This window comes from Rhinoderma darwinii, chromosome 3 (genome assembly GCF_050947455.1).
Source record: "Rhinoderma darwinii isolate aRhiDar2 chromosome 3, aRhiDar2.hap1, whole genome shotgun sequence".
NCBI classification, from domain to species: Eukaryota; Metazoa; Chordata; class Amphibia; order Anura; family Rhinodermatidae; genus Rhinoderma; species Rhinoderma darwinii.
In genome coordinates this window covers 2,902,784-2,925,347 of record NC_134689.1, presented here as the reverse complement: position 1 = coordinate 2,925,347, position 22,564 = coordinate 2,902,784, and the positions used below count along the sequence as shown (strand labels likewise).

The 22,564-nt window shown below is 42.9% G+C and overlaps 1 protein-coding gene across 2 annotated transcripts in view; it reads right to left on the bottom strand.

Annotated features, from left to right (window-relative positions):
• Positions 1-22,564, bottom strand: part of LOC142748571 (serine protease FAM111A-like) — a 44,084-nt gene that overhangs the window by 6,683 nt on the left and 14,837 nt on the right. Inside the window, exons 4-7 of one of the 2 annotated variants that reach the window (XM_075855654.1) lie at positions 5,382-5,429; positions 5,177-5,278; positions 1,875-1,949; positions 359-379 (exon numbers count right to left, since the gene is read on the bottom strand). In XM_075855654.1, coding sequence (XP_075711769.1) covers positions 359-379; positions 1,875-1,949; positions 5,177-5,278; positions 5,382-5,414 — 231 coding nt within the window. In that variant the 5' untranslated portion in view covers positions 5,415-5,429. Of the gene's footprint in view, positions 1-289; positions 380-1,874; positions 1,950-5,176; positions 5,279-5,381; positions 5,430-22,564 lie in introns of both variants that reach the window. The other variant, XM_075855653.1, reaches the window with a different exon arrangement.

Below are 22,564 nucleotides of genomic sequence, written 5' to 3'. Positions count from 1 at the left end.
ATATTTTCTGACATAAACAATTCTTGCAGAAAACATGGTCAGTATTACCATCGACAATCAAGAACAACCAGCTGTCATTCGGTAGTGAGTGTTGTATTTCTCAATGTACATGCTCCATTTTGGTGAATACATCGTACTATCTCTTCATCATTTCCACCTACACAAATCTCTGTCCACATCCTGATAGACACTATTTCATCTATGATGGAGCTCCAGCAGAGTAAATGGAAGCCATGGCATTATTGTATACATAAGCTCTGAAAATAAATTATTGCCTAGACAATTTTACCTTTTCTTTTTTTTTCTCTGCACTCTTCATTCCCATGTTAGTTAACCAGTTGGGATTGTTTGTTCTTACCTCACCAAGTGGTCCAGACTCCTGGGGGTGAATTAAATCAAGAAAACACATGATTGGTAAGCATTTTACTGGTATGGCTAAGGCTGTGTTCACACATTGCAGTCAATTGGAGCACAGCTCAGTCCAGGTATGTATTGCGTTTTCTCGGACTACAGATTTTTAAGACCTGGACACTCTGGACCCCTCAATGGGTAAATGAAGCACTGGCAGGGGCATCAAAATGAAAATGAAATAAAAATAGCATCTTCTCCGTTCCCCATCTTCCAGCTCCCGGCTTCAGAAGGTGGTAGGTGGACAGAATCTCGTGAGTGATGTCATCAGCTCCATTTACTTACACTGTACAGACATTTCATTTCAGGAGCGGAGGGCAGCGTCTCAGACTACCTCTGGGTTTGCAGTAGCAGCTTTTATTTAGTTAAGGATGTTAGGGTATGTACACACGGCTTATGTTTGGCTGTTTTTCGTCCCGTAAACGGATGAAAAATCGGCAGCAGAACGCCCCCAAACATCTGCCCATTAATTTCAATGGGAAAAAACGTTGTTCCAATGGCCCATTTTTTTACGCGTCCGTTTTTAAAAATGGTCACGTAAAAAAACGGCCACGAAAGAGAAGTGCATGTTTTTGGAGCCATTTTTCATTGACTCTATAGAAAAACAGATCCAAAAACGGCCGTAAAAAAACGCAAGTTGCTAAAAAAGTGGCTGAAAATCAGGAGCGGTTTTCCTTTGAAAACAGCTGCGTATTTTCAGACATTTTTTAGTAAGCGTGTGAACATACTCTTAGGGTTAAATATAGTTATTCAGCCCTAACATCATATACAAAGCAGCTGTCCAAATAACGGTTAATGACATTTATTTTTTTATTTTTTTAAAGGAACACTCCAGGCAAAGCAATGAAAATGCCTTCATTGAGAAGGTGAAACGATGCAGTGGATGTTTGGTGAAATCACTTTATTTTTGAGTGCTGCTTCTTTTGCTCATTTTTAATGCCCAGCCAAAGCCTTTATGTTACGTTAAAGGGGTTGTCCAGGTACGGACAACTGATGACCTATCCACAGGATAGGTCATCAGTATATGATCAGGGGGGACATCTACACCCCGCACGGATCCGCTTGCTCTGACCACTGCATAGTGGCCATTCTGCAACTCTTTTCCTATTGACTTGAATAGGAGCAGAGCTTCAGCACAGCAGGTCGGCCACTATTTAGTGACCGGCGACATCTGCTTCCGGCATGGACATCCGGGTATCAAACTCCCCCCCCGATCATATACAAATGACCTATCCTGTGGATAGGTCATCAGTTGTCCGTGCCTGGACAACTCCTTTAAACCTAGTGTAGGGCCTGAAGGGGAGGAGCATGACACAGGAATTGTCTTTGATATTCTTTCTATGTCTGTGTTGTGCTCCATCTCCTCAGTCCCTGCACGGGGCATAGTACAGTTTTGTGTTCCTTTAAATATTTAATTTCTCAAAATGTATATTATACCCAATTATTCATTTTTGAAATAATCGTACCTCTCTTTTAGATTCTTCAGTGTTTTTATTCTTTCCCATTTCGGAGTTTGTTGTTAAGTTACACAGCTGGTTCTCCTGTGAGAAAGACAAGAGACGTGATTATTGAGAAACGGTTCCTAAAGATAATTCTAAGTCATAATTGTATATTTCTGTTAATAATAACGTTTTTTGTTTTTTTTTAACCTTAAAACAATCAGGGTCCATGGACCCCTAGGTTTTCTTTTAATTAGATGCCATCTAATATCATCAGCCTGCATCATATCTAGAAAATTATTCAGCTATTGTAGACCTGCACATCACGATATGTTTTTACACTAAACTCTTCGAGGACAGGTCTCCACGGCGTTTAAAAGTGCGCAATTATTGTGTGAGTATTAAATTGTATTGCGATATAGAATGATATTGCATGCAACATTAACCTATGGGATCGCATGACATCAAGTTCCAATTGGAAAAAAAATCAAGAAGTGTAGAAGTTTTTGCGATTATAGCAGAAATTTAATTTAACCCCTTAGTGACCAGCCTATTTTAGACATTAAAGAGGCTCTGTCACCACATTATAAGTGGCCTATCTCCTACATACTTGTATTGTTTTTCTAAATAAAAAGCACTGCTGTCACCTACATAATAGCACCAATCTCCTTATGTAGGTGATACGGCAGGACAGTAAAGAAGGGAGGAAACCTCCAGCTCACCAGTTTGATGCGTCTCCAGACTCTCCGCTCGGATCCCCGCTACGGCTTGCGGTATGCAATAGAAGAAAAGGAAGAAATAATCCAGCGCTGAGTCGTACTTTAGATTTAAAAACGAAGCAGTATTCCCACATTTCTTTACAATGAGTAAGAGCACAGCTCGTGCTTGAAATGCATAGGACAGGGCAAACCGCTTATTATCTACACATGTCTTGGGACTGCGTCTCCCTTCAATTTTAAATTTCTATACCCCAATAAAGGTGGGAATACTGCTTCCTTTTTAAATCTAAAGTACGACTCAGCGCTGGATCATTTCTTCCTTTTCTTCTAGGAGATACGGCACTTATAATGTGGTGACAGCCTCTTTAATGACCATGCCATCGTCGCATTCCAAGAACTATAACTTTTTTATTTTTGCATCGCCATCGCTGTATAATGTCTTGTTTTTAGCGGGACAAGTTGTAATTTTTAATAGCACCATTTTTGGGTACATATAATTTATTGATTAACTTTTATTAACGTTTTTGCGGGGGGGATAGAAAAAAACCCTGCAATTTTGTCACACTTTTTTGCATCCTAAATTTACGCCGTTTACCGTGCGGTATAAATAACACAATAACTTTATTCAGCGGGTTGTTGCGATACCAAAAACAATACCAAATTTGTATCGTTTTTGTATGTTTTACTACTTTTACACAGTAAAAAAAAATTTTTTTCAAAATTATTTGTTTTTGCGTCTCCATATTTGAAGAGCCGTAACTTTTATTTTTTCGCCGATGCAGTTATATGAGGGTTTTTTTTTTGCGGGACGGCTTGTCGTTTTTATTGGCACCATTTTGGAGTAGATGCGACTTTCTGATCACATTTTATCACATTTTTTTTAAGGCTGGATTGAAAGAAAACAGCAATTTTTTCATGGTTTTTTATTTTCTTTATGACGTTCATCGTGCGGGTTAAATGATGTAATAAACGCGGCGCGGACGCGGTGATTCCAAATATGCGTAACTTTACTTTATTTTGTTTTTTTTAATAATAAAGCAGTTTGTAAGGGGAAAAAGTGGGTTTTTCATTTTTTTTTTTACTTTTAACTTTTTTGTAACTTTTTTTTTACTTTTTTACTAGTCCGACTAGGGGACTTCACTATGCGATTATCCAATCGCATTTATAATACACTGTAATACTTCTGTATTGCAGTGTATTATACCTGTCCGTGTAAAATGGACAGGCATCTGCTAGGTCATACCAGAGGCAGGTATTTACTACAGGCAGACCTGGGGGCCTTTATTATGCCCCCGGCTGCCATAGAAGACACCGGCACCCGGTGGGTTGAGAGGGAGCTCCCTCCCTTTCTCCAAAACCACTCAGATGCGGTGCTCGCTATTGAGTCATTTTTTGTGGTGTTTTCGGCCCGAAAAAAACACTGTAAATAGACCGTGTGAATATACCCTTAGGGCATGGCCAGACGTGGCGGATTTCGTCCGCAGCTGTCCGCATCAATGCCGAACAGAATCTGCCTTGCAGTTTCTGCGGCGGATCTGCCCAAAATGTGCAGTAAATTGATGCGGACTAGCTGCTGCGGACTGCGGTAAAAGTGCTTCCATTCTCTCTATCAGTGAAGGATAGAGAGAAGGGACAGCACTTTCCCTAGTGAAAGTAAAAGAAATTCATACTTACCGGCCGTTGTCTTGGTGACGTGTCCCTCTTTCGGCATCCAGCCCGACCTCCCTGGATGACGCGGCAGTCCATGTGACCGCTGCAGCCTGTGATTGGCCTGTGATTGGCTGCAGCCTGTGATTGGCCTGTGATTGGCTGCAGCCGTCACTTAGACTGAAACGTCATCCTGGGAGGCCGGACTGGAGACAGAAGCAGGGAGTTCTCGGTAAGCATGAACTTCTATTTTTTTTACAGGTAGCTGTATATTGGGATCGGTAGTCACTGTCCAGGGTGCAGAAACAGTTACTGCCGATCGCTTAACTCTTTCAGCACCCTGGACAGTGACTATTTACTGACGTCTCCTAGCAACGCTCCCGTAATTACGGGAGCCCCATTGACTTCCTCAGTCTGGCTGTAGACCTAGAAATACATAGGTCCAGCCAGAATGAAGAAATGTCATGTCAAAAAAGCAAGACGCATCCGCAGCACACATAACATGTGCATGACAGCTGCGGACTTCATTGCGGAACTTAGAATCTCCATTGAAGTCAATGGAGAAATTCCGCCATGAGTCCGCAACCAGTCCGCCACTGCTCCGCAACAGACAGAGCATGCTGCGGACACCAAATTCCGCTCCGCAGCCTATGCTCCGCAGCGGAATTTTACTCAACGTCTAAACGAACACTTCTAAATTAAAGTGGAAGTCAATGGAGAAACGGCTCCGCTGCGGATTAACGCTGCGGAGTGTCCGCAGCGGAATTCAAGTGAAATTCCGCCACGTGTGAACCCAGCCTTAAAGCAATGGGAAGCTGAAAAAACAGCACCAAAAAATGCGTCCAAACAGCTTGCATTTGAAAATCTGCCTCCAAAATCAGCCTGGAATACGAGCTGATTGTGGATGCAGAATCAGAGAATGTTTTTTTAAGCTGTGACTATACCCAAAATGGAAAAACTTACCTTTAGCGGATGTTGTATCATCATTGATGGCCGTTTTATTTGGTTTTGCTCCAGTGAATTGGATTGGTTCTCTTTATCAAGGAGGTAACTTGATTCATGATCCTGCATTAAAATATATAGAAGAATCATTTGTCCAGATCATATTTATTTGTTTTTAATGTATATATGAATCTTCTCTTAAAGTATCCTCTGCAGAAAGTCTCACCTGTGTATTATCATTGCTGCTGCGGTCTGCCATGGAGATTCTGTATCCCTGCAATAATTATAGTATAACAGAATTATAAATCTATCAGCTATTATATCAGTTAACAAACCATAGAAAAAAAGACCTGGTAACGTGGGCACTGCCAGTCAGGCCTGGTGAAGAGGTTAATTCAACCCAGAAAGTATGATTAAAATAAAGCAAGATCAACAGTGAAAGTGAGCGCAAGATCTCATGAGCAGAAACCTATATGATATTCTGTTTATTCAGACGAACGGGAAAAACATCCATGCAACACGCGTGATTTGCACGCGCGTTGCACGGACCTATATTAGTCTAAGGGCCGTGCGGACATGTGCGTGATTTTTACTCAGCGTGAGTCTGCTGAAAAAAAATCACGGCATGTCCGTTCTTTCAGCGTTTTGCGCAAATCACGCACCCGTTGAAGTCAATGGGTGCGTGAAAACCACGCGTGATTCTGCGAACTGCGTGATTCGTGCAACAGCTGTCAAAAGGATGGATGTAAACAGAAAAGCACCATGTGCTTTTCTGTTTACAAACATTCAAATGGAGTGTCATAATGATAGCGGCTGCGCGAAAAGCACGCAGCCGCGCATCATATGCTGCTGCCACACGGAGCTGGTAAGTGGTTTTTGCGCACGCCACGCTCATGTGAATGCAGCCTAACACTATGGAGCGTATTTTATCACTATTTATCAGTATTTTATTATATCAGTTCAAGGGACTCTAACCTTTTTATTTTTATCAGTCACATATGATGTAATGTCTCTGGAGGATATAATAGTGCTGGAGTGATATAAGAGGAGCGGCTGATATCAGTCACACATATGATGTAATGTCTCTGGAGGATATAATAGTACTGGAGTGTTATAAGAGGAGCGGCTGATATCAGTCATATATGATGTAATGTCTCTGGAGGATATAATAGTACTGGAGTGATATAAGAGGAGCGGCTGATATCAGTCACATATGATGTAATGTCTCTGGAGGATATAATAGTACTGGAGTGATATAAGAGGAGCGGCTGATATCAGTCACACATATGATGTAATGTCTCTGGAGGATATAATAGTGCTGGAGTGATATAAGAGGAGCGGCTGATATCAGTCACACATATGATGTAATGTCTCTGGAGGATATAATAGTACTGGAGTGTTCTAAGAGGAGCGGCTGATATCAGTCACATATGATGTAATGTCTCTGGAGGATATAATAGTGCTGGAGTGATATAAGAGGAGCGGCTGATATCAGTCACATATGATGTAATGTCTCTGGAGGATATAATAGTGCTGGAGTGATATAAGAGGAGCGGCTGATATCAGTCACATATGATGTAATGTCTCTGGAGGATATAATAGTACTGGAGTGATATAAGAGGAGCGGCTGATATCAGTCACATATGATGTAATGTCTCTGGAGGATATAATAGTACTGGAGTGATATAAGAGGAGCGGCTGATATCAGTCACATATGATGTAATGTCTCTGGAGGATATAATAGTACTGGAGTGATATAAGAGGAGCGGCTGATATCAGTCACACATATGATGTAATGTCTCTGGAGGATATAATAGTACTGGAGTGATATAAGAGGAGCGGCTGATATCAGTCACATATAATGTAATGTCTCTGGAGGATATAATAGTACTGGAGTGATATAAGAGGAGCAGCTGATATCAGTCACACATATGATGTAATGTCTCTGGAGGATATAATAGTGCTGGAGTGATATAAGAGGAGAGGCTGATATCAGTCACATATGATGTAATGTCTCTGGAGGATATAATAGTACTGGAGTGATATAAGAGGAGCGGCTGATATCAGTCACACATATGATGTAATGTCTCTGGAGGATATAATAGTACTGGAGTGATATAAGAGGAGCGGCTGATATCAGTCACACATATGATGTAATGTCTCTGGAGGATATAATAGTGCTGGAGTGATATAAGAGGAGCGGCTGATATCAGTCACATATGATGTAATGTCTCTGGAGGATATAATAGTACTGGAGTGATATAAGAGGAGTTGCTGATATCAGTCACACATATGATGTAATGTCTCTGGAGGATATAATAGTGCTGGAGTGATATAAGAGGAGCGGCTGATATCAGTCACACATATGATGTAATGTCTCTGGAGGATATAATAGTACTGGAGTGATATAAGAGGAGCGGCTGATATCAGTCACATATGATGTAATGTCTCTGGAGGATATAATAGTACTGGAGTGATATAAGAGGAGCGGCTGATATCAGTCACACATATGATGTAATGTCTCTGGAGGATATATAATAGTACTGGAGTGATATAAGAGGAGCGGCTGATATCAGTCACACATATGATGTAATGTCTCTGGAGGATATAATAGTACTGGAGTGATATAAGAGGAGCGGCTGATATCAGTCACACATATGATGTAATGTCTCTGGAGGATATAATAGTACTGGAGTGTTATAAGAGGAGCGGCTGATATCAGTCACATATGATGTAATGTCTCTGGAGGATATAATAGTGCTGAAGTGATATAAGAGGAGTGGCTGATATCAGTCACATATGATGTAATGTCTCTGGAGGATATAATAGTACTGGAGTGTTATAAGAGGAGCGGCTGATATCAGTCACATATATGATGTAATGTCTCTGGAGGATATAATAGTACTGGAGTGTTATAAGAGGAGCGGCTGATATCAGTCACATATGATGTAATGTCTCTGGAGGATATAATAGTACTGGAGTGATATAAGAGGAGCGGCTGATATCAGTCACATATGATGTAATGTCTCTGGAGGATATAATAGTGCTGGAGTGATATAAGAGGAGCGGCTGATATCAGTCACATATGATGTAATGTCTCTGGAGGATATAATAGTACTGGAGTGATATAAGAGGAGCGGCTGATATCAGTCACACATATGATGTAATGTCTCTGGAGGATATAATAGTGCTGGAGTGATATAAGAGGAGTTGCTGATATCAGTCACATATGATGTAATGTCTCTGGAGGATATAATAGTACTGGAGTGATATAAGAGGAGCGGCTGATATCAGTCACATATGATGTAATGTCTCTGGAGGATATAATAGTGCTGGAGTGATATAAGAGGAGCGGCTGATATCAGTCACATATGATGTAATGTCTCTGGAGGATATAATAGTACTGGAGTGATATAAGAGGAGCGGCTGATATCAGTCACACATATGATGTAATGTCTCTGGAGGATATAATAGTGCTGGAGTGATATAAGAGGAGCGGCTGATATCAGTCACATATGATGTAATGTCTCTGGAGGATATAATAGTGCTGGAGTGATATAAGAGGAGCGGCTGATATCAGTCACACATATGATGTAATGTCTCTGGAGGATATAATAGTACTGGAGTGATATAAGAGGAGCGGCTGATATCAGTCACATATGATGTAATGTCTCTAGAGGATATAATAGTACTGGAGTGATATAAGAGGAGCGGCTGATATCAGTCACACATGATGTAATGTCTCTGGAGGATATAATAGTACTGGAGTGATATAAGAGGAGCGGCTGATATCAGTCACATATGATGTAATGTCTCTGGAGGATATAATAGTGCTGGAGTGATATAAGAGGAGCGGCTGATATCAGTCACACATATGATGTAATGTCTCTGGAGGATATAATAGTACTGGAGTGATATAAGAGGAGCGGCTGATATCAGTCACATATGATGTAATGTCTCTAGAGGATATAATAGTACTGGAGTGATATAAGAGGAGCGGCTGATATCAGTCACACATGATGTAATGTCTCTGGAGGATATAATAGTACTGGAGTGATATAAGAGGAGCGGCTGATATCAGTCACATATGATGTAATGTCTCTGGAGGATATAATAGTACTGGAGTGTTATAAGAGGAGCGGCTGATATCAGTCACACATATGATGTAATGTCTCTGGAGGATATAATAGTGCTGGACTGTTATAAGAGGAGAGGCTGATATCAGTCACACATATGATGTAATGTCTCTGGAGGATATAATAGTGCTGGAGTGATATAAGAGGAGCGGCTGATATCAGTCACATATGATGTAATGTCTCTGGAGGATATAATAGTACTGGAGTGTTATAAGAGGAGCGGCTGATATCAGTCACACATATGATGTAATGTCTCTGGAGGATATAATAGTGCTGGAGTGATATAAGAGGAGCGGCTGATATCAGTCACACATATGATGTAATGTCTCTGGAGGATATAATAGTACTGGAGTGTTATAAGAGGAGCGGCTGATATCAGTCACACATATGATGTAATGTCTCTGGAGGATATAATAGTACTGGAGTGATATGAGGAGCGGCTGATATCAGTCACACATATGATGTAATGTCTCTGGAGGATATAATAGTGCTGGAGTGATATAAGAGGAGCGGCTGATATCAGTCACATATATGATGTAATGTCTCTGGAGGATATAATAGTGCTGGAGTGATATAAGAGGAGCGGCTGATATCAGTCACATATGATGTAATGTCTCTGGAGGATATAATAGTGCTGGAGTGTTATAAGAGGAGCGGCTGATATCAGTCACATATATGATGTAATGTCTCTGGAGGATATAATAGTACTGGAGTGATATAAGAGGAGCGGCTGATATCAGTCACATATGATGTAATGTCTGGAGGATATAATAGTACTGGAGTGATATAAGAGGAGCGGCTGATATCAGTCACACATATGATGTAATGTCTCTGGAGGATATAATAGTACTGGAGTGATATAAGAGGAGCGGCTGATATCAGTCACATATGATGTAATGTCTCTGGAGGATATAATAGTACTGGAGTGTTATAAGAGGAGCGGCTGATATCAGTCACACATATGATGTAATGTCTCTGGAGGATATAATAGTACTGGAGTGATATAAGAGGAGCGGCTGATATCAGTCACACATATGATGTAATGTCTCTGGAGGATATAATAGTACTGGAGTGATATAAGAGGAGCGGCTGATATCAGTTACATATGATGTAATGTCTCTGGAGGATATAATAGTGCTGGAGTGATATAAGAGGAGCGGCTGATATCAGTCACACATATGATGTAATGTCTCTGGAGGATATAATAGTACTGGAGTGTTATAAGAGGAGGGGCTGATATCAGTCACACATATGATGTAATGTCTCTGGAGGATATAATAGTACTGGAGTGATATAAGAGGAGCGGCTGATATCAGTCACATATATGATGTAATGTCTCTGGAGGATATAATAGTACTGGAGTGATATAAGAGGAGCGGCTGATATCAGTCACATATGATGTAATGTCTCTGGAGGATATAATAGTGCTGGAGTGATATAAGAGGAGCGGCTGATATCAGTCACATATGATGTAATGTCCCTGGAGGATATAATAGTACTGGAGTGTTATAAGAGGAGCGGCTGATATCAGTCACACATATGATGTAATGTCTCTGGAGGATATAATAGTACTGGAGTGATATAAGAGGAGCGGCTGATATCAGTCACACATATGATGTAATGTCTCTGGAGGATATAATAGTACTGGAGTGATATAAGAGGAGCGGCTGATATCAGTCACACATATGATGTAATGTCTCTGGAGGATATAATAGTACTGGAGTGATATAAGAGGAGCGGCTGATATCAGTCACATATGATGTAATGTCTGGAGGATATAATAGTGCTGGAGTGATATAAGAGGAGCTGCTGATATCAGTCACACATATGATGTAATGTCTCTGGAGGATATAATAGTGCTGGAGTGATATAAGAGGAGCGGCTGATATCAGTCACATATGATGTAATGTCTCTGGAGGATATAATAGTATTGGAGTGATATAAGAGGAGCGTCTGATATCAGTCACACATATGATGTAATGTCTCTGGAGGATATAATAGTGCTGGAGTGATATAAGAGGAGCGGCTGATATCAGTCACATATGATGTAATGTCTGGAGGATATAATAGTACTGGAGTGATATAAGAGGAGCGGCTGATATCAGTCACATATGATGTAATGTCTCTGGAGGATATAATAGTATTGGAGTGATATAAGAGGAGCGGCTGATATCAGTCACATATGATGTAATGTCTCTTGAGGATATAATAGTACTGGAGTGATATAAGAGGAGCGGCTGATATCAGTCACACATATGATGTAATGTCTCTGGAGGATATAATAGTGCTGGAGTGATATAAGAGGAGCGGCTGATATCAGTCACATATATGATGTAATGTCTCTGGAGGATATAATAGTGCTGGAGTGATATAAGAGGAGCGGCTGATATCAGTCACATATGATGTAATGTCTCTGGAGGATATAATAGTGCTGGAGTGTTATAAGAGGAGCGGCTGATATCAGTCACATATATGATGTAATGTCTCTGGAGGATATAATAGTACTGGAGTGATATAAGAGGAGCGGCTGATATCAATCACATGATGTAATGTCTCTGGAGGATATAATAGTACTGGAGTGATATAAGAGGAGCGGCTGATATCAGTCACATATGATGTAATGTCTGGAGGATATAATAGTACTGGAGTGATATAAGAGGAGCGGCTGATATCAGTCACACATATGATGTAATGTCTCTGGAGGATATAATAGTACTGGAGTGATATAAGAGGAGCGGCTGATATCAGTTACATATGATGTAATGTCTCTGGAGGATATAATAGTGCTGGAGTGATATAAGAGGAGCGGCTGATATCAGTCACACATATGATGTAATGTCTCTGGAGGATATAATAGTACTGGAGTGTTATAAGAGGAGGGGCTGATATCAGTCACACATATGATGTAATGTCTCTGGAGGATATAATAGTACTGGAGTGATATAAGAGGAGCGGCTGATATCAGTCACATATATGATGTAATGTCTCTGGAGGATATAATAGTACTGGAGTGATATAAGAGGAGCGGCTGATATCAGTCACATATGATGTAATGTCTCTGGAGGATATAATAGTGCTGGAGTGATATAAGAGGAGCGGCTGATATCAGTCACATATGATGTAATGTCTCTGGAGGATATAATAGTACTGGAGTGATATAAGAGGAGCGGCTGATATCAGTCACATATGATGTAATGTCTGGAGGATATAATAGTGCTGGAGTGATATAAGAGGAGCTGCTGATATCAGTCACACATATGATGTAATGTCTCTGGAGGATATAATAGTGCTGGAGTGATATAAGAGGAGCGGCTGATATCAGTCACATATGATGTAATGTCTCTGGAGGATATAATAGTATTGGAGTGATATAAGAGGAGCGTCTGATATCAGTCACACATATGATGTAATGTCTCTGGAGGATATAATAGTGCTGGAGTGATATAAGAGGAGCGGCTGATATCAGTCACATATGATGTAATGTCTGGAGGATATAATAGTACTGGAGTGATATAAGAGGAGCGGCTGATATCAGTCACATATGATGTAATGTCTCTGGAGGATATAATAGTATTGGAGTGATATAAGAGGAGCGGCTGATATCAGTCACATATGATGTAATGTCTCTGGAGGATATAATAGTACTGGAGTGATATAAGAGGAGCGGCTGATATCAGTCACATATGATGTAATGTCTCTGGAGGATATATTAGTACTGGAGTGATATAAGAGCAGCGGCTGATATCAGTCACATATGATGTAATGTCTCTTGAGGATATAATAGTACTGGAGTGATATAAGAGGAGCGGCTGATATCAGTCACATATATGATGTAATGTCTCTGGAGGATATAATAGTGCTGGAGTGATATAAGAGGAGCGGCTGATATCAGTCACATATGATGTAATGTCTCTTGAGGATATAATAGTACTGGAGTGATATAAGAGGAGCGGCTGATATCAGTCACATATATGATGTAATGTCTCTGGAGGATATAATAGTACTGGAGTGATATAAGAGGAGCGGCTGATATCAGTCACACATATGATGTAATGTCTCTGGAGGATATAATAGTACTGGAGTGATATAAGAGGAGCGGCTGATATCGGTCACATATGATGTATGATGTAAATGTCTCAGCACTGTAGATATGTTATATAAAGTAGGGATCATGAGGGAGGGGAGGTTCTACACTACCTGTCAAGATCCCATTGACGAACACTAGTCATCATCTCCCCAGCCTGAAATATCTGATGACCGGGAACAATAATCTGTGTTCACCTGTCCTACAGTCATCTGTCCGAAGCGTGATAAGGCTGATAACATTGAACAATAGACTGACCTGGTTGATAACAGGTAACAATCGATGGAATTTGGCTGTCCTTTGGTCAGCCTCCACCCTGCTTCAAATTGCTGATAACAGGAAACAATAGCTTGTATTCATTTTCACAAAAAATGGGGGGTGAAGATAGATTATAGCAGTAAGGTGCCTTTACACACTTCAATAATGCGTACGATTCAACGAATTTAAATTGTCGCTTACGATCATCCAAACTTGTAAAGACCAGTTTGGTGCCTGCCGCTGTACCATGTGACTACGATTAAACTTACATCGTGTGAAGGATGATTTATTTGCTTATATTCTCTGTATGAAATCACATTATGAATTATCAAGCAGGAGGCCGAATTACTAAGATATGTAATATGTGAAAGTGATTATAATAATGTTTAAATGATTTAGTTTTGTGCAGCCGCGTCTTGTCTGGAGTTCCCATCTTGGTTCTTTTGTAGTGAATAAGAAAGTAATTGTTCCTTTGAAGAGGCGCTGTCACCAGATTCTCAAATCCCTATCTCCTATTGCATGAGATCGGCGCTGCAATGTAGATAACAGGAACGTTTTTTTTTTTATTTTTAAAAACGATCATTTTTGGCCAAGTTATGACCTATTTTATATATATGCAAATGAGCTTTGAAATGGACAACTGAGCGTGTTTACTTGTTTCACTAACTGGGCGTTGCAAATAGAAGTGTTTGATGCTGACGAATCAGTGACCAATCAGCATCATGCACTCCTCTCCGTTCATTTACACAGCACATAGTGTTCTTACTAGAACGATGTGCAGCCACATACACAAGTGTCCTGATAATGAATATACATCACCTCCAGCCTGGACGTCATGTGTATTCACAATCCTGACACTTCTGAATCGTTTCTGTGAGATTCCAGCAAGCCGCGCGTAATCTCGCGAGATTATGAGGTAAACGAGATTTTGTTTCCCTTGCTGGAAATCTCACAGAAAAGATTGGAAATCTCACAGAAAAGATTCAGAAGTGTCAGGATTGTGAATACACATGACGTCCAGGCTGGAGATCATGTGTATTCATTATCAGGACACTTGTGTATGTGGCTGCAGATCGTTCTAGTAAGAACACTATGTGCTGTGTAAATGAATGGAGATGAGTGTATGATGCTGATTGGTCACTGATTGGTCAGCGTTATACACGTAAACACGCCCAGTTAAAAACACAAGACACGCCCAGTTGGACATACGAAAAAAAAACACGCCCAGTTGTCCATTTCAAAGCTCATTTGCATAAATATAAAATAGCTCATAACTTGGCCAAAAATGAACATTTAAAAAAAAACAAAAAAACAAACGTTACTGTTATCTACATTGCAGCGCCGATCACATGCAATAGGAGATAGGGATTTGAGAATCTGGTGACAGAGCCTCTTTAACACAAGTCTATTAATGTTGATTTCGTATGCTTCTTAGTCAGTTATCTTGGACCTTGGTTCCCATACGAAGCATGCAGAGAAGGCACAGGGAGTGAGATGGGAGGGTGGCAAATATGCTTGTGGGAGTGCCTCCCCATCTTACAGGAACATTCTTGCCAAGAGATATAAGGCACCTGCAAACCTGATGTGTGAAGAATTCTAATGATGTATCTAGAATGTATCGTATGTCTGTAATTGCCTGAATAACAATTATTGTCACATTGCCTCTGATTGGTTAACCTCAAGCCTACACCCCTTCTGAATGATAGTATTGTAATTGAGTTTGGCAATAAACCCCCAGAGGAGTATTTTGAGCATATCAGCAACGTCTGTGTGTCATTTCTCCTCTCTCGATATATATCGGTATGAAATATCCTGATTAGGATGCTGGATAAAGTGCCTGGCGTGACTGTCTATTGGAACACTCATCTAAATTTCAGTCTAATGTATTTTGAGCCATTGACTTCCACGACAATCGCAATATCGGAGAATCACAACATGTAAACAAGATCCGTAGGGAATAGTTATAGGAGCAAGATCCTGCCGTATCGCATGCATTGTCGAAGCGTGAGAAGGCACCTTTAGGGTATGTTCACACGGCTTAAAAACATCTGCGAAAAACAAGTGCCTGTCACTTCTACAGCCGTATTTGGAGCCGTTTTTCATAGACTATAGAAAACAGCTCGAAAAATGGCCGTAAAAAACGCAGCGAATACCGCGGGTGGCTTAAAGAACGTCTGAAATACAGGAGCTGTTTTCCCTTGAAAACAGCTCCGAACTTTCAGATGTTTTTGACTTTGTGTGTGAACATACCCTTAGTGTTCGGGTGTGAGGGGTTCACATGTGCAATAAAGTCTTACTAGATAAACAGAACAGTAGAAATCCAGAACTGTAGATATTTTTTTTTTTACCATAAAAATGTCATAAATGAGGATTAGAAATCGGTTTATAGATTTGTGTTTCTCAATTAACTCAAGATAAGATTGTATATTAAGGTGTAGCTAAACGTTTGACAAACTTCTGACCTGTCATAGTGACATGTCAGAAGTTTGGATTGGTGGGGGTCCGAGCACTGAGACCCCCACCAATCGCTAGAACGAAGCAGCTGAAGATCTCGTGTGAGCGCTCAGCCGTTTTGTGTCTGTTCGGCTTTTTCCGGAAACAAATGTATCGGTGTACGGACTCAATAAAAAGTCTATGAACCCGCACTCCGATAGATCCGCTTTCCGGAAAAATCTGAACAGACAAGAAGCGGCTGAACGCTCACACGAGACCTTCAGCTGCTTCGTTCCAGAGATTGGTGGGGGCGTCAGTGCTCACTATAGCATGTCAGAAGTTTGTCAAACGTTTAGCTACACTGTGTATTCCCCACAAAAAAAATTACCTATACACAGGATAGGTGAGCATTTTCTATTTACTGGGGGCCTCACCGATCGTGAAAATGGGGGTCCCGCATATCTAGATCCTCCTTACTGCATCCCCCGTGATGAGGAGGAGCTTAAATGGAGTGGCGCTCGGGCAGTGAGATGGTGGGGATCCCAGCGATAAGACAACTATCACTTATCCTGTGGATAGGTGATCATTTTTGATTCTGTTAAAAGGAGACATAGCACCAAGGGACAGTAGAAGGGAGACTGGGGCCAGGGGAAAATTTCGAAGGGCATGCTGGGAGATGTTTTGGTATAGAGCATGATCCTGAACCCACCCTACATGCTAAATAAAATTACCTACATCTGATATGTATTTGTTTTCTGCTGTACACAGATTGCCATCACCCACATTGTTCCCTGTCCCCAGGAGCTCACAGTCTAATCTTATCTCACACGCACAAATGCCAGTTTCATAGGAAGCCAATTAACCTATAAGAAAGTGTGGCAGAAAATGGCAAAAATGGCAAAAACACAAGGAGAACATCCAAACTTCATACAGATGCGGTATACAATTTATACAGCTAGCATTGAATTCAATAATACATCTGTGTGCAGTGCGCTCCCCCTAGTGGAGGCTGCAGGCAGAATGCAGTGAGCTCCCCCTAGTGGTGCCTGTAGGCACAATGCAGTGAGCTCCCCCTAGTGGTGCCTGTAGGCACAATGCAGTGAGCTCCCCCTAGTGGTGGCTGCAGGCACAATGCAGTGAGCTCCTCCTATTGGTGGCAGCAGGCAGAATGCAATGAACTTCCCCTAGTGGTGGCTTCAGGCAGAATGCAGTGAGCTCTCCCTAGTGGTGCCTGCAGGCAGAATGCATTGAGCTCTCCCTAGTGGTGCCTGCAGGCAGAATGCATTGAGCTCTCCCTAGTTGTGCCTGCAGGCAGAATGCATTGAGCTCTCCCTAGTGGTGCCTGCAAGCGGAATGCTGTGAGCACCACCTAGTGGTGGCTGCAGGCAGAACGCAGTGAGCTCCCCCTAGTGGTGGCTGCAGGCAGAACGCAGTGAGCTCCCCCTAGTGGTGGCTGCAGGCAGAACGCAGTGAGCTCCCCCTAGTGGTGGCTGCAGGCAGAACGCAGTGAGCTCCCCTTAGTGGTGGCTGCAGGCAGAATGCAGTGAGCTTCCCCTAGTGGTGGCTGCAGGCACAATGCAGTGAGCTCCCCCTAGTGGTGGCTGCAGGCACAATGCAGTGAGCTCCCCCTAGTGGTGGCTGCAGGCACAATGCAGTGAGCTCCCCCTAGTGGTGGCTGCAGGCACAATGCAGTGAGCTCCCCCTAGTGGTGGCTGCAGGCACAATGCAGTGAGCTCCCCCTAGTGGTGGCTGCAGGCACAATGCAGTGAGCTCCCCCTAGTGGTGGCTGCAGGCACAATGCAGTGAGCTCCCCCTAGTGGTGGCTGCAGGCACAATGCAGTGAGCTCCCCCTAGTGGTGGCTGCAGGCACAATGCAGTGAGCTCCCCCTAGTGGTGGCTGCAGGCACAATGCAGTGAGCTCCCCCTAGTGGTGGCTGCAGGCACAATGCAGTGAGCTCCCCCTAGTGGTGGCTGCAGGCACAATGCAGTGAGCTCCCCCTAGTGGTGGCTGCAGGCACAATGCAGTGAGCTCCAACTAGTGGTGGCTGCAGGCACAATGCAGTGAGCTCCCCCTAGTGGTGGCTGCAGGCACAATGCAGTGAGCTCCCCCTAGTGGTGGCTGCAGGCACAATGCAGTGAGCTCCCCCTAGTGGTGGCTGCAGGCACAATGCAGTGAGCTCCCCCTAGTGGTGGCTGCAGGCACAATGCAGTGAGCTCCAACTAGTGGTGGCTGCAGGCACAATGCAGTGAGCTCCAACTAGTGGTGGCTGCAGGCACAATGCAGTGAGCTCCAACTAGTGGTGGCTGCAGGCACAATGCAGTGAGCTCCAACTAGTGGTGGCTGCAGGCACAATGCAGTGAGCTCCAACTAGTGGTGGCTGCAGGCACAATTCAGTGAGCTCCCCGTAGTGGTGGCTGCAGGCAGAATGCAGTGAGCTCCCCGTAGTGGTGGCTGCAGGCAGAATGCAGTGAGTTCCCCCTAGTGGTGGCTGCAGGCAGAATGCAGTGAGCTCCCCCTAGTGGTGGCTGCAGGCAGAATGCAGTGAGCTCCCCCTAGTGGTGGCTGCAGGCAGAATGCAGTGAGCTCCCCCTAGTGGTGGCTGCAGGCAGAATGCAGTGAGCTCCCCCTAGTGGTCGCTGCAGGCAGAAGGCAGTGATCTCCTCCTAGTGGTGCCTACAAGCAAAATGCAGTGAGCGCAACCTAGTGGTGGCTGCAGGCAGAATGCAGTGATCTCCTCTCAGTGGAGGCTGCAGGCAGAATGCAGTGAGCTCCCCCTAGTGGTCGCTGCAGGCAGAAGGCAGTGATCTCTTCCTAGTGGTGCCTACAAGCAAAATGCAGTGAGCTCCCCCTAGTGGTGCCTGCAAGCGGAATGCAGTGAGCGCAACATAGTGGTGGCTGCAGGCACAATGCAGTGAGCTCCCCCTAGTGGTGGCTGCAGGCACAGTGCAGTGAGCTCCAACTAGTGGTGGCTGCAGGCACAGTGCAGTGAGCTCCAACTAGTGGTGGCTGCAGGCACAATGCAGTGAGCTCCCCCTAGTGGTGGCTGCAGGCACAATGCAGTGAGCTCCAACTAGTGGTGGCTGCAGGCACAATGCAGTGAGCTCCAACTAGTGGTGGCTGCAGGCACAATGCAGTGAGCTCCAACTAGTGGTGGCTGCAGGCACAATGCAGTGAGCTCCAACTAGTGGTGGCTGCAGGCACAATGCAGTGAGCTCCAACTAGTGGTGGCTGCAGGCACAATGCAGTGAGCTCCCCCTAGTGGTGGCTGCAGGCAGAATACAGTGAGCTCCCCCTAGTAATGCTGCAGGCAGAATTTTATCATTCGACTCGATGGGTATGTTTAGACAAGCTGGGGATTTGGAGCTCTATATCAAAAATGGACCTCTGAACCCTATAAACATATGTAAAGAAATTACACTTCGACCTATGTAGACTAAAAGAAAAAAGAAAAACAATAGTTGCACTTTAAATGACTGTACAAAACTTTCCAATAAACTTGTTATACAGAAACAGAAGTGTCAATCAGCTCTTCCTGAAAGCTTCTCATGGTTTACGCACAGTCCTCTCCCGACTATTCCTATAGTCTCCTGTCACAGCGTTATTTTCCTCTAGTCACTCCTGTCTAGATCTTACAGTGTAGCCGCAATACACACTAGATAAAAGTTACACGAGAGCCATGACACTGCCAGATCTGTTGTACGGATCACATTGACTCATGATGGGGTCTGTTGGGGTTTTAGATGTTTTCATGGTAAGAAGAGCGCTACAGGCCTTGTTATTTTTGCCATCAAATGTTACGTAATCCGCATCTCATGTTAATGGGGGCCTCCCGACTGTTCCCTGATTCCATATTCCCGCAAGAGACAGGAATTATTCCCCTCTCCCCATTGCAATGAACATGATTATGGGGAGGTTGGTGAGATAGTTGTGCGCTGAAGTATTTACCTAACAGCTATCTGATGTGTATGGGCAGCCTAATATCTGCCATAAGGTTCATCTTACCTGCTGCCTGACAGAAGTCTCTATACAGGGAGGTTACCGCCGTGTCTCCGACCTTCTTATAGGAACCAAGAGTAATAAAAAGTGAAAGCGCGGGAACTTCAGATTTATAAAAGAAGCCACTCCTGCGGAGACTGACGTCAGGTAAATTCCCGTAAGTAGCAGCTGATTGTCAGAACTATGTATGAATAATGCAGCAAAAATCCTCGTTTGGTTGTGGTATCCTGAAAGCTATTGACATAACTTTGTATGAATTTTTATATCATTCCCCCATCCCATTCCTTGGTTGAACTTGATGGACATGTGTCTTTTTTCAACCGTACTAACTATGTAACCCCCAGTATACACTATAAGACTGGGTTCACACGACCTATTTTCAGACGTAAACGAGGCGTATTATGCCTCGTTTTACGTCTGAAAATAAGGCTACAATACGTCGGCAAACATCTGCCCATACCTGTCATTTACGCGTCGTCGTTTGACAGCTGTCAAACGACGACGCGTAAAAATACAGCCTCGGCAAAAGAAGTGCAGGACACTTCTATACATTATATGCGGGACACTTCTATACATTATATGCGGGACACTTCTATACATTATATGCGGGACACTTCTATACATTATATGCAGGACACATATACATTATATGCGGGACACTTCTATACATTATATGCGGGACACTTCTATACATTATATGCGGGACACTTCTATACATTATATGCGGGACACTTCTATACATTATATGCGGGACACTTCTATACATTATATGCGGGACACTTCTATACATTATATGCGGGACACTTATATACATTGTATGCGGGACACTTATATACATTGTATGCGGGACACTTATATACATTGTATGCGGGACACTTATATACATTGTATGCGGGACACTTATATACATTGTATGCGGGACACTTCTATACATTATATGCGGGACACTTATATACATTATATGCGGGACACTTATATACATTGTATGCGGGACACTTATATACATTGTATGCGGGACACTTATATACATTGTATGCGGGACACTTATATACATTGTATGCGGGACACTTATATACATTATATGCGGGACACTTATATACATTATATGCGGGACACTTCTATACATTATATGCGGGACACTTCTATACATTATATGCGGGACACTTCTATACATTATATGCGGGACACTTCTATACATTATATGCAGGACACTTATATACATTATATGCGGGACACTTATATACATTATATGCGGGACACTTATATACATTGTATGCGGGACACTTATATACATTGTATGCGGGACACTTATATACATTATATGCGGGACACTTCTATACATTATATGCGGGACACTTATATACATTGTATGCGGGACACTTATATACATTGTATGCGGGACACTTATATACATTGTATGCGGGACACTTATATACATTGTATGCGGGACACTTCTATACATTATATGCAGGACACTTATATACATTGTATGCGGGACACTTCTATACATTATATGCGGGACATTTCTATACATTATATGCGGGACACTTATATACATTATATGCGGGACACTTATATACATTGTATGCGGGACACTTATATACATTGTATGCGGGACACTTATATACATTGTATGCAGGGCACTTCTTTCAGACGTAATTTGAGCCGTTCTTCATTGAACTCAATGAAGCACAGCTCAAAATTTACGGCTGTCAGAGAAGCCTCGCAAAATGCGAGGAGGAGCATTTACGTCTGAAACGAGGCAGCCGTAAAAGCCTCTCATCATGTGCACATACCCTAAGGCTGGGTTCACAGGAGCATGTTACGTCCCGGACCGAACACACTGCAGGGAGCCGGGCTCCTAACATCATAGTTATGTACGATGCTAGGAGTCCCTGCCTCTCCGTGGAACTACTGTCCCGTACTGAAAACATGATTACAGTACGGGACAGTTGTCCGGCAGCGAGGCAGGGACTCCTAGCGTCGTACATAACTATGATGCTAGGTGCCCGGCTCCCTGCAGTGTGTTCGGTCCGAGACTTGCGGCCGAAATACGTTCCACCCATTACGGACGTAACATGCTCGTGTGAATCCAGCCTAAGGCTGGGTTCACACTGTGCGTTTTTCTTGTGTCTTTGGGTGTGTTCACATCTGCGTCATGTTTCCCTTGATGGTTTCCGTCAGACTTTTCCGTCGGAGGAACCTTTTGATGGAAAGGCAAACGGAACCATAGCTTCCGTTTACATTACCATTGATTTCAATGGTAATGCTTCTGTTGCTAATGGTTTCTGTTTCAACGGAGCCCTAAGGGTATGTGCACACACACTAATTACGTCCGTAATTGACGGACGTATTTCGGCCGCAAGTCCCGGACCGAACACAGTGCAGGGAGCCGGGCTCCTAGCATCATAGTTATGTACGATGCTAGGAGTCCCTGCCTCGCTGCAGGACAACTGTCCCATACTGTAATCATGTTTTCAGTACGAGACAGTTGTCCTGCA